Raw genomic sequence first — 13,773 nt, forward strand, 5'->3', positions numbered from 1 at the left:
AGCTATATAAATACACATTACATTACTTCAATTATTTAAACTTTAGACGAGGCTTTCTTAAGTCACTGTAAAGTTTGCCTACCAACTTTACTTTTCTAGCTTAAAGATATAGTTTTGTCTTCTTGGAAACCTTTATCACTTCCACACTGTACATGTTTTTATTTATAAGGCACTCGTGTCTTAAGGTTGTTCTGTATGATGCGATTTTTCTACACGGAATTTGATTGAATGAGGATCATAAAGAATGGGAATCCTTCTACTTAGCTATTCAAATAAAAAATAGAAGTAAAAAAATAAAGTAGTAACTACAGGTTGAAGTTAAATAGTGGAGTAAAAGTAAAGATGCAGCACTAAAATGCACTCAAGTGAAAGTATGCATTTTAAAAACTACACACAGTGAAGTACAATTCCTAAGGAAAACCTACTTAAAGGTGCAGTGTGTAAGTTTGACACCCAGTGGATGAACTAGGTATTGCACTCCTGGATCAAAACACACATTCAAGCGCAGGTTGCCAGATTGACGTGAGTGTGCCTGACTATCGAGCCTAAACGCTGATATAAGGATGATTTAAATCATGTTCTAAAAGCAACAACACAGGATAGAAGGAATATTTTCAATATTAAAAGGAGTTTTTGTCCTAACCAACACCTGGAATTTATATAAATAAATATATTTCAGAAACGGCTTCTATTTTTTGCAGCTGAACAACAGAAAACCTAATGACAATGATCACCTCAGGTACACCTCATGTGCTTTATTCAGTGTTAAATTCTAATATATAAGTTTGAATGCCATTTTACATGACATTTATTGCCATACTACTGAAAGCAGCAGCAGATAGTTCACCTCAGATCTTAAAAAATTAAATAAACCGTTTGAAATTGAACTTAAGAACTGTGAAATAATGCAAACCAACACAGTGACTCAGCAGCTACATTTGATAATGTTAAAGAGGTTTTAATATGTATTAATTACACCATAAACCTTACCATTTCATGAGTGAGTGCATATTCTGTGCTTCTGAATGGCTGTATTTAAATTTCTGTCATGTTTCGTCTAATGCAAACGGCCAAATTGCTCATCACTGCAAATCTCGTCACGTAGCATGTTGTTTTGACACAGGGTTACAATGTAACCTGCTCACCTAATGTTTACGTTCGTAATATTGATATTATTTGCTAATTAATAACCACTTCATGTGGAACTCTGAATTTGCATCTCATTTCGGAGTCTGTTACTGTCCACCGGAGGTCGCATTTCGATCACAGATGCATACTTTGAGAGCCTTCCTGACTGAACCCGGGCTGCTGAAATATAATTGGCTAAAGTTACAGTGGGCGGGTTACAAGAACCAAAACAAAGGCAGCATTCTGGCACGTGACGCACATTTTCAAAGCGGAATAGCTGACTTCAGCATTGTTTTTCAGATAAACAAGAATGTTCACATAGCATGTTTCTTAAATATTTGCAAACATGGTATTTTTATGCTTTAGAAGAGTCAAAAACTAACATACAGCACCTTTAATTACAGTTATTTGAGTATTTGTAATTTGTTTCTTTACACTACTGATAATGAGCAAACTTCCCTTTAAGGCAAGTCATTTTACTCGGCAGCCATCTTTGAAATGCCTCTCGGGCAGTATGCTCAGGCATTCTGTTTGAATGGGGAAGCATCAAATTCTCCAAAACTACTTGCCAAGATTACAATTACATTACATTTTATGAATAACCAATAAAATTAACAACTGTAGTTTCATTTCGAAATGTTCGTATCACACAGAATCTGCAGAAACTCACGTCTAGTCCAAGCCCCTCCCCCGGATAATTGTCATTCTATAGCGATCACTGATTGGCTCCTGTACTAAAAGGCAGGCTTTATTCACCATATAGGGATCGCTGATTTGCTCCTGTACTAGAAAGCGGGCTTTATTCACCATATAGCGATCGCTGATTGGCTCCTGTACTAGAAGGCAGGCTTTATTCACCATATAGCGATCACTGATTGGCTCCTGTACTAGAAGGCGGCGCTTCATTCGCCATATTGACTGTTACACTTTTCTCTATTCAAAAGTATACGAGTGACACGTCTTGTGTACTCTATAGTCTTTGTAATGAGTTCACTATACTCAATATTCCAGATGACCTCCAAAAATATCAGATTCACCTCATGGATGTGCAGCAACAGCTTGATGCTCTCATGTTAAAATGAAATGCTTCCAACACCTTATTGAATATATGGCTGGCGCTAGTAAGGTAAACCTAATAAAGTGGCTGGTGAGTGTATATATGACGCTGAAAAATAAAGAGTCCCGTCTCACCTTCTGTCCATCCAGGATCACTCTCAGTGCCAGTTTGGTCATGCCGTCCTCCTTCAGCAAACAGAGAGACTGGCACAGTGCCAGGCAGAATGCCCGGGCAAGACGTTCTGTTAGACGGTTATGGCTGGTGTGATTATTAAGACCATTTGGATGCTGCTCTTTCAGCAAGTAGTACACCTGTCAAGTTCAAACAGAAATTATTGTATTGTTTCAAGTGGTTTTGGAAAGCCTTTCAGCAAAAGAGTTGTAATCAATTACCATTCAGATAAAGATGAAGTAAGCACTTAATTCATGAACATACATCAAAATAAAAGGCACCACTGAAACATCTGTATGAAACCTTTTCAATATTTACTTCTTAAATCCTCTAATTTGACTTATTAAATTAGATTTTATTTCTAGTATGTAATATGTACAGTACATTTTTTGTTCTTTTAGGGGTTTTTTTATGCTATACTATTATTATTGTGTTTTAAAATGTTCGCAAAGTGTTGGAGTTATATATAATTTTCACTCGGTGGCTAATAAAAGCACCAAGTGAAAATTATATTTCACTTTCATTGCTAAAAAATGCAAAAAAAACGATTTAAAATCTTTCATATCTGTAGTTCAAATAGTAAGCTGCATGTGTTGGTTTGTAAAACTGTTTACCTCTGTCCAGCGTATGAGCTTCCCATTGGCTCTGAATTCTAAGCGCTGATGGGTCTTGATGTTTGTGAGAGACTCCATAGACTTTCCATCAATGGGGCTGACGATGCTGTGAGATGCACAATAAAATCAGAGGAAAACAGCACAGGCTTAAAAGAACATTCCCCTAGACTTAAACATTTGAGTTTTTACCCTTTTTTAATCCATTCATCTGATTTTCAGGTCTGGAGGGAGCATTATTAGCTTAGCTTAGCATAAATCATTGAATTGGATTAGACCATTAGCATCTCACTCAAAAATGACTAGAGTTTTGATAATTTTCCTATTTAAAGTTTGACTCTTCTGTAATTACATCATGTATTAAGACCAACGAAAAAAGAAAAAAATTTCTGACTCATTTTTAGGATAGTTTCAAGCCGTATCAGCATAGAAAATAGCAACTTTTTATTCTCCATTGGTGCGAGTACAAGATGTTACTACAGAAGAGTCAAGCTTAAAACAATTCATTCATTAATTTTCCTTTAGCTTAGTCATCAATGGTCTAATCTGATTCAATGATTTATGCTAAGCTAAGCTAAAAGTGTTCCCGCCAGACCAAGAGATCCTCTGAATGGATCCAAAAATGCAACAACTCAAAGATGCATTTGATGCTCTCAAGGAAATCTTCCATTATGACATCTCTGAAGATCCTACAGTTGCTGTGCTACAGTAGGTGTATGCCCTGAGTGCTTCGATGGCAGATCCTAAATATACTTTATGAAATAATTTTTGATGATTTTAACTTTATCCTATGCATTAATAGTTTAATTCTGTTTTTAACTAATTACACGAACTTATATTGATGCGTTTATCCTCATATAACCTCATATTACTTTGCATAACAGCTGTGGCTTCGTGTGACTGATAACTGAGAAGTTAACTCCTTGGTTCTTGTTATCAACAAAATGTTACAACTCTACTTTCAAAGTGTGCTCGTTTACAGGAACAATCCCGGACGGGAGGGGCACAGGCTCACACTTTCTTTTTCTGTACAGATTAGCTGTTCTGCCTAACAAGTACTGATTGAACTGATCTGGATGGAGGATCTTTCTTACTGAAGCGCCCTTGGGTGGGGCTTAAGAGAGATGGCTATAAATATGGGAGGGGGAAGAGAAATGTGTGTGTGCTCAGCTAACACAGATTGAACTTATTTAAATCCTCTGACTGATGTTTTAACTTGGGAGGACTTGGAAAAGTCTGACACTTCTTACAATTCTTCTTGCTGCAGCTGTGAAGTGCATCACATGCAGATGATTGAAACATGTTTGAACCTCCATCCTATAATGCTTGCATTTAAAAAGCCTGGGAACTGTATGAAATGGACCAAATAACATACCGTATGCACTGTGACTTCAAGAAACAAATTACCTGAATAGATATATTGTTTTATTTATTTATATATATATATATATATATATATATATATATATATATATATATATATATATATATATATATATATATATATATATATATATATATATATATATATATTTTTTTTTTTTTTTTTTTTTTTTTTTAATTCCCTCTTTTATTTTCAACATGAAAAAATATAAAGCTAGTTGAAAATTGATGAACTAACATGTAAAAACTGTAGAGGAGTTGCAAAATTAGCCTATTTTCAAGAAAAAGTGTTTCTTTAAACTTGACGCTTGGACAAACACACTAACTGAATGTACGTTTGTTCCTAACCCTTTATTAAAGCGCGGCTCTTCATCCTGCCACTGAATGTGCACATATTCCTGTCTCTCTGCTGGGTGGAGTTTTCCACAGGTCACTGTGAAGTCTTTCATGTCCCGCAGGCATCGACGTAACTCAGCCATGGTCTCCATGGTGATCTGCACCATCAAACCATCTGTAATGAGGAACAGATACATGGAATTTTAGTACATGCACACATTCAATCACATGCATGTTAGAAACACGCAAAATGTGTCCAAAAGATACTCTAGCCACATACTATAGTGTTTTTGAACCATATACTATAGTTTAGTGATTTCTACTGTATATATTACAGTATGTTCAACTTATTTTTAATGAACGCTACAGCATACTGCAGTATTGTAAAATGACAAATATTCTTCCGTCTTCTTCTTAGACTATTATAAGAACGTTCTCCTAGACCGTTCATACTACCACCACCAAACTAACTCCAAACTATACTGAATTAAGTTAATAAAATATCTTTTCCAACTGATCCGACTAACGGTTTTCCGAAAACTGACCTGGAAAATTCAGAAAAGTCCCATTGACTTAACATTGGACCAAACTTGGTGACATCATTACTTTGCACCAGACTGTCATACAGACTTAAGTTTGAGCTCATTCAACTCAGACTACCGACCTGCCAATCATTGATGACCTTTTACCTTTCTAGCCACACCCTAGCAATTGACTTTACATTGGACATACTAACAACGTACCAATTCATGCTAACAATATAGTAATCCATACTAGAAACATACTAATGACATACCAGTCCATTCTAGAAGCATACTAATATACTAATCCATAACCACACACTAATCCATACTAGAAACATACTAACGACACACCAATCCATTCTAGAAACATACTAACAACATACTAATGATACAAGCAGCATGATAATTCATACTAAATTCATGCTAACAACATGTCAATCCATATTAGAAACATGTTAACCCATATGTACTTATTTATGCCAACTGTTTCAAACTTCTTAAAATCTACTTAAATTCTTAAAACTTTGAAACAACTTCAAACTTTCAGATGAGGCTTTCTCAAGCCAACATAAAGTTTGTCTACAAACTTTACTTTTCTAGTTACTATAGTGGCTGTATTACCATAGCAACAATAGAATTACCACAAAAGATTAATTCAAGTACTTTACAACTGTATAATTCAAAAACACTATAGTATTTACTATAAATTACTATAGTATTTTTCCCACTATCAAGTTATTCTATTTACCACATACTCAACTGTGTATAGGTTATGTATCTATTTAAGGCATTGACCTTTAACACCAGTGCACAACTATTTAATTTTTTGCTAATTAAGTGGAATTAGAAGTGTATTATTTCAGTGAACACGCTACAGCATGATCCAATTTAAAGAACATTTTGTGAACACTTGATTATTTTTTCCCCAGAAATAATGCAATATATTATTGAACTGGTGAGCAATTCCAGCTTTAGTTGAGCCAAATGTGATTCTCCGCATTAACTTGTATTCTTTCTCATTTTATTTAGTGGACTTTTTGGAGGACAGAATTACATTGTAAAAATGCATATTCTAGAAGTGACAGATCTGATACAAATGGAGTTCTCTTGCTATGACTGAAAGTGTCCTCATTTTGGCCTTCATCTGCTTAACCTGCTGTCAGAGGCTTTCATTTACTTTAGAATGGCTCACCATCTTGCAAAGTCAGTGAAAACTGGAAAGTTTGGTAAATTAAGGGTTCTTAGGTAAAGGAAATTACCACCAGGTTCAGATTAACAAAAATAACTAGGAGGAATCTGAAGGTGTTCAATAATTGAGTTATTTTTAAAAATATCTCAATTAATTTAATATACAGTTCTTCAGAAAGTATGTAATTCATCAGCTCTTTTACTCCTGATAGGACTAATAAATTGTATGTTGCTCTCTAATTTTGATATCCACTATATTTATATAAAAATGGAATATAATAGTGCGTAACCCTTCTAAAAACACAAACATATACTAGTAAAGTATGTTTTGATTCTGGTTTAAGCTGGTTCTCGCTGGTCATCAGCTGATGACCAGTAAGCAGCAGCTTAAACCAGTTAATCAGCATCAAAACTTACATTACAAACATTTGCTAGTTTTTTTTAATTTTTTTTTTTGGGTAAAATACACAAACTGGGTGGCATCTGTAGACAGTAACATTTAATTTCTGTGACATGAATCAATGGAAATGCTCAGATAACAAATGTTTAACCTTCCACAATGCTGGACTTGGCCAAGTACCCTGAAGAAGGTTTGAGTGCTCCACTGAACACGAAAAAACATGAGCCGGTGACTGAAAGATGAACAGAAACAAAGATTCAGACGGAGTGAGAGAATTCCTGTCAGCAATGAATTAAACAAACTTTGTGTGACGGCCAGACAGCGCCCTCAAGTGGTCATTCAAGTAAAAAACTAACAAAAAATATAATTCAGTATCTTTTTTTCGATATTAAGTCACGTAAAGGCGCAATTCATTATGACTTGATAAACATATTTTAGCATTATACACTTTCAGAAATAAAGGTACGATAACTGTCACTGGGGCAGTACCTTTTCAAAAGGTACATATTTGTACCTAAAAAGTCCTTAGTGGTCCCTCAAAAGTACATATCAGTACCCAAATACACCTAAAATGTACCTTTGAGGTACCAATATGGACTCTTCAGGTACAAATATGTACCTTTTGAAAAGGTACTGCCCCAGTGACAGCTCTTGTACCTTTATTTCTGAAAGTAAACAAAGATGTAGTTCATCACTTGGGCGGCATCTGAAATGTCTTTATTAGGCACTTGTAATATAATATAATATAATATAATATAATATAATATGTTGTATGAAACTATTGTGACATACTACATTCATCATGTTGTGATTATCAGGTGACCTACAATTACATACAACTGTACGATTTTACCGCATACTGAATCCATTCAAACTGTTATGAAAGTATTTTTAACAAACACAAAGTCTGTGAGATAATTTAATTATCTTCTGAATTCCTCTATTTGAATTTACAAACAAGGATAACTTTTATGAATGCTTTTGGACTATTGTCTTTTAAATGTTGTACTTTGAACCATGTATTTTGCTACACACAAATGAAATCATGAGGCAGACCATGTGAATATTGCATTCCAAGTTTATAAGATCACAGAATTTGTTTCTCCACTGTGAATAAATCAACATCCAGTATGTGATTTGATGACCGTGACTTTTAGTAGTACTTTTGCAGACATTTGTTCTATCTTTCTATCACTTGTTGTATTATGTTTTTGCTCTATCTTCTAAAAAATGTCAGCATTTTGGTGTGTGTATACTGTCTGTGTGTGTGTGTGTGTGTGTGTGTGTGTGTGTGTGTGTGTGTGTGTGTGTGTGTATATATATATATACTTATATAATTTTTTTTTTAAATATACTTTGAAAAAATGTAAAAAATTATTATAAATACACTTAAATATATTTATTTTGTTTTCAATAAATATCACAATTTGTTTATTATTATTATTATTATTATTATTATTATTATAAACAAATAACAGAAATCAATCCTAAATGTAACTGAAAAACAATGTAAAGACACAACTATTATTCTAAGACCTCTGCATGAATATTAATTATGACAGTTCTATAGAATGCAAAAAAATATAGGTTTTATAAAATTATCTGTTGTCTTAGACCCGACTCATGGCCAAGAATTAGTGTTATGAAGTCTTAGTGACCTCCCTGACTCATATTCCTCCTTTCTGCTTTATAGCCATGCTTAGTCAAAGTAACATCATCATATAATATAAACTTTAGTTTTGTCGACTCGAATGTTCACTCATATCGGCATGCATGTAAACAACCGGGATCAGGAGCAGCGCATGTGAGGCCACGGGAACGGCTTTCTGTGCACAAGCATCAATTTGTTTTCACCGGCGTTGTTTTGGTTGCACATAGAGAATAACAAACTTGTGCGTGCAAAAGATGCCAAATGTGTAAAGTCCCTAACGTCTTTATTCTGGGATAACCACTCTAAATTAGTACACTTGCGTAAAGTGAATATTATCTCAAAGCTTACTGGGGCTTTTTTTTTTTTTTTGCACCATCTTCCCATGCCGCCCCAAGAAAGATGCCGCCCTGGGTGATCGCCCATGTTGCCCATGCCTAAATCCACCACTGCATGTTATACATAACTTCTTTAATTCAGTGACTAAATGTTGGAGTTGATGATTTTAACAGAATTAGCTTCCTGGCTAGGAGAGAACAAAAAAAAGCAATAAAAACAGAGATTTGCCTAGGTAAAGATATTAGTTTTTGACAAAAATGTGCTGTGTTTGCAATGGTTTATTCTTAATGACAGGAGATTTTTGGTTAATATTTTGAGGCAAAAAATAAAACACACAATAAAGACAAAATGTCTACAGCCTTCTTTGCTCATATCCACCAAGGGTACTAATAAAAGTGGAGGGCACTGAACAATCTGTCATTAGTTTTCATATGTTCGTTCTCACCTCTGCGTGGCTGGCTGTGAATGCTGATGGCCTGGGTCTGGTACTGTCCATCTGCCGTCTGCACGCAAATGAGATGAGAGTCGGCCTGCTCATTAAAGCAGGCGCCTAGAGCCAGCACTCTCTCATTAGACTTATTCAGAGCCTTCAGCAGCTAAAACACCAGCAGAGAAACATCCAAGAGCCTCGTTAGCTTGAGAAATGAAGGAATTACTCTTTACCTCAGGTCTGCTAATTTGTTGAACTTTACTGTAATGATAATCCTTCTGATATTCCAGGCGCATTCAACAAAAATATCATGCATTACAGTCTACTTTGATACCATGGTCTCGAATAAATTTATGGATCTACCATTTATTCAATTGTAACAACACTTGTGGGTTTTATTTCAATTATGAGTTCCATTTCCGCTTTGAGGAGCTACTATTTAAAAGTACTGAAACAAATCACTTCAAATAACAAGTTGCACTACAAATAATCCATAAACATATTGAAAACTGAATGAGAGGTCCATTTGGCTTTGTTCTTTAGTTTTAGCTGTTATGAAAATAACTTTATGCTTGGCATTTTGGCATGACATTAATATCACAAGCATATCTGTGGCCAATGCTCTTTATGAGTTTTGTTCCTCCAGATTATTTTCACTTTGTATTCTTTACAGCACAGTAATATTCAATATACGTATATTATATTGCTGCGGAAAGACTCGTCTTGAGCTTATGGGGTTATTCATGGTCTGCTGAAAGTACTTTGGGAGTCATACATTTTTTTTTAAAGATTTGACGGATGGACTGTGAAGAGAATATCTAACGCTTCCTCATTGTACAGTTTTGAAAATATGCCATTGATTGTTTACAGTTTAATGGAAGTTCTTTGATTCACACATAGCATCATGCAGCATATGAAAAAGGTGGATATGTTAGTGGTACCTCTGGATGACGTGTTTTAGGTATTCTTATACAGGTGCTTCTGGCCTCTAAATCAACCACAAGCCCAGGAACTGTCGGCAATGTGTAACGGTAAAAACGGAAATCCTACAAGAGTCAATATATAATGGAAATCAATTAAAAGGGACCAAAAGAACTAAACAGGAAGCAGTACAACAGGATAGAGTGAATAAAATGAGTCTTACCACTAAGAGTCTCATTATGCTGTTGTTAACAGGTCCAAATAGAGGCTCTCTGAAGCGCACACTGAACAAGGGACAGGGGTAGACTACAGGACAGAAAAAAAAACTAATTCAGTGTGGTTCTAGGGTTAGGGTTAGTCATTCAAATAAAGCACATAGCAATGATATAAGAGTTATATGATGATTCAAATGATTTAAGATCAGGGATGGCCAAACTCAGTCCTGGAGGGCCAGTGTCTTGAAGAGTTTTAATTAAACCCTAATTAAACACACCTGCCTGTCGCTGTCTAGTGACCTTGAAGACACTGATTAGCATGTTCAGCTGTGTTTGATTAGTGTTGGAGCAAAACTCTGCAAAACACTGGCCCTCCAGGACCAAGTTTGCCCATCTCTGTTTAAGATCATTGAGATTAAGGTTTTTTACTATTGCAAGGTTTGGCATTGGCATGATGTTTTTGACGGAAGTAACTTTCTTGTAATTTCTTAACAGAGCTCCTCACCTCTACAGGGGGTCACACACCAGATGCGGCGCATCGCAGCACGCAGCACCATGCGTTTTAGAATTCTAAACATAGATTTCTATCAGGGTACGCACACTGGCACTGCAAGTTGGCAGCTGTCTGCAACACCCAGCGGCGACTCAGGACACTGTTTATATTTCTGCCGCACTACAGAGCGCCATCTGAATAATTTTATTTTAAATAGCATGCAAATGTGCGCGTCTGGTGTGCAATACTTCCAACTGTCCTGTGCGCGCTATGCCGCGGTGCTGAGTGGCACATCTGGTGTGTGACGCCCTTTAAGGGTATACCCTCCCACCCTGTGAATGAAGCTAATTTTGGCCACTTGTATTCAAGGTTTTGTGCTTTCGGACATGGTCCAAAACCTCAAGACCATGTGTGAGATTGGGAATGCAGATTAAACTCAATCAATGATTGAACTCAACTCCTTTCCTTTACCACAACAGACTGGTACATTGACCACATTGCTGCTGCACCAATGAGATGTGTCGATCTCATGCTCCATCCTTCCTTCACTCATGAACAAAACCCAAGATACTTGAGATCCTTCACCTAGGACAAGGACTCTCTTTCAACCTGGAGATGGCCTCAGACTTGAGGTGCAGGTTCTCATACCTACCACTTCATGTTCAACGGCAAACTGTACCTGTGGGCGCTGAAGGTACAGGTTGAATGAAGCCAACAGGACATCATCACTTGCAAACTACATGTCCCTAAACCAGACCAGAGTCTAGAAATTCTGTGCATAAAGATAATGAACAGAACAGGTGACAAAAGCTAGCTCTGAAAGACTTCCAACATACACCACGAACAAGTCTGACTTATTGCTGGCAATGCAACCCAATATCCTGCTCTGGTCACACAGGTCTTAACATACTTCTCCAAACCCCTATACTCCTAGAGAACCTTCCATGGCCTACCCGAACTCTGCGACTGATCAAGCTGCAGCACTTTGGGCCTGTCAGTATCCATCATCTGCTTCAGAGATCCTACAAGCTAACCAGATCTGGTAGGACTCCTTCTTCAGCTTGATAGCATCCCTTACTTCTGGTGTCCACCACCGGGTTTGTGGGTTACAGCTACAACCCCTTCAACTGCGTCTACAATGGAGTCAAAGAACAAGGACCATTCGGTCTCATGTCTCCAGCTTTCCTCAGGATCTGATCAAAGTTCTTCCAAAGGTGAGAGCTGAAAATCTCTGAGTTATGGTTCAGCCAGACATTCCCAGCAGACCCTTACAATATGTTTGGGCCTGCAAGATCAGACCAGGTTCCTCTGCCAGTGGATCCAACTCACAGATGGTGGTCAGTTGACCAATCTGCCCTTCTCTTTATCCAAGCACTAGGCATGGGCCGGTATCAGATTCTGATGGTATGATAACCATGGATAAAAATATCACAGTATCATGGTATTATGATTACTGCTCTAAAATATATCTTTTTTAATGTCTGGGTAAAAAACAAAAACTTTTTTCCCCTTTGAAAACAATATATTTTATATTTTGAAAGATTTTAAATATTTTGGAGCAGTAAACATGTCAGGCTAAATAATTCAAATGAATCATTGACTTCTATTGTCTTCATTAGTTTCAAAAACACTGATTTGTTTACAATTTAAAATGGCATCTTTGGATTTTTTCTGCTGGAGATACTGTTGTCCTAAAAAACAACAAAAAATGTCAATTAAAAAATCTTACACACCTTAGGAACAGTATTACAGAAAAATTTGGTGGTTTTAAAACCTTGACTTTGGGTGACGCAGTGGCGCAGTAGGTAGTGCTGTCGCCTCACAGCAAGAGGATCTCTGGTTCGAGCCTCGGCTGGGTCAGTTGGGGTTTCTGTGTGGAGTTTGCATGTTCTCCCTGCATTCGAGTGGGTTTCCTCCGGGTGCTCCGGTTTCCCCCACAGTCCAAAGACATGCGGTACAGGTCAATTGGGTAAGCTAAATTGTGCATTTCCCAGAGATGGGTTGCAGCTGGAAGGGCATACGCTGCATAAAACATGTGCTGGATAAGTTGGCGGTTCATTCCGCTGTGGCGACCCTGGATTCATAAAGGGACTAAGCCAAAAACAAAATGAATGAAGGAAAACCTTGACTTTTTCAAACCGCGGTATACCTTGAAAACGGTTATCATCTCATGCCTAAAATGCACTGATGTTCAATATGGACAAACTGTGACTAGCACAGAAATCCAACAACAGAAACCACTCAGAGTGTGATCAGATCAGATTGTTCATTCCTCGCAATCATGTCTTTCCAGGTATCACTTTTGTTGTCCCACAATAGAATGATAGAGTCCCCAGTTGGAGCACCTTCTAACACTTGTCCCAAGAACTCCAAGAAGACTCTGTACTCTGCACTGTTGTTTGGCCTGTACGCACAAACTACAGTGAGAGACCTATCCTCGACCCAAAGCACAGGGAGGAGATACATAAACATTTTTATTTAAATTTAGATTGAATGTCACCAGTACTTTCACAGAATAAAACAAAATTGATTTTATTCAAAGAAACTGGGAATTTTCAATTGGTACCAACATTGTTTCCATAGCCAAAAATGCAATAGCTTCTTTCAAAAACATTTTTTTTAAATCTTATCCAAAGCCAAACTTCTGAACAGCACTGAATATGAATCGTAATTTCTTACATCTATACTCGGCTCCTAGACGCAACATGAGTCTCAGGGGAAATGCTTTGGCCCATGGAACCTCAGCACGAAGCATGAGCAGCCCGAACAGGAATGGTGGTGCAGGTAACGGCAGGCCCTCCAGAGACTGGAACGTCGGACGCACGTAAACAAATCCAGCATGCTCATTATTACCCAGAAACCCTCGGGACACCAAAGAGTGACTGAGGTGATTCAGAAGCTTCCCTGCTACTTGGAGAAACAGCAAGAT

The 13,773-nt window shown here is 37.0% G+C and overlaps 1 protein-coding gene across 1 annotated transcript in view; it reads right to left on the reverse strand.

Annotated features, from left to right (window-relative positions):
• The window catches only part of zfyve9b (zinc finger, FYVE domain containing 9b), a 28,405-nt gene that overhangs the window by 4,897 nt on the left and 9,735 nt on the right, over window positions 1-13,773 (reverse strand). The window contains exons 7-14 of the mRNA XM_056467776.1: window positions 13,524-13,751; window positions 10,360-10,442; window positions 10,157-10,261; window positions 9,231-9,381; window positions 6,950-7,030; window positions 4,699-4,861; window positions 2,971-3,076; window positions 2,320-2,496 (exon numbers count right to left, since the gene is read on the reverse strand). Coding sequence (XP_056323751.1) covers window positions 2,320-2,496; window positions 2,971-3,076; window positions 4,699-4,861; window positions 6,950-7,030; window positions 9,231-9,381; window positions 10,157-10,261; window positions 10,360-10,442; window positions 13,524-13,751 — 1,094 coding nt within the window. The remainder of the gene's footprint in view (window positions 1-2,319; window positions 2,497-2,970; window positions 3,077-4,698; window positions 4,862-6,949; window positions 7,031-9,230; window positions 9,382-10,156; window positions 10,262-10,359; window positions 10,443-13,523; window positions 13,752-13,773) is intronic.

The sequence above is a fragment of the Danio aesculapii genome, chromosome 11, assembly GCF_903798145.1.
Source record: "Danio aesculapii chromosome 11, fDanAes4.1, whole genome shotgun sequence".
Taxonomy (NCBI): Eukaryota; Metazoa; Chordata; class Actinopteri; order Cypriniformes; family Danionidae; genus Danio; species Danio aesculapii.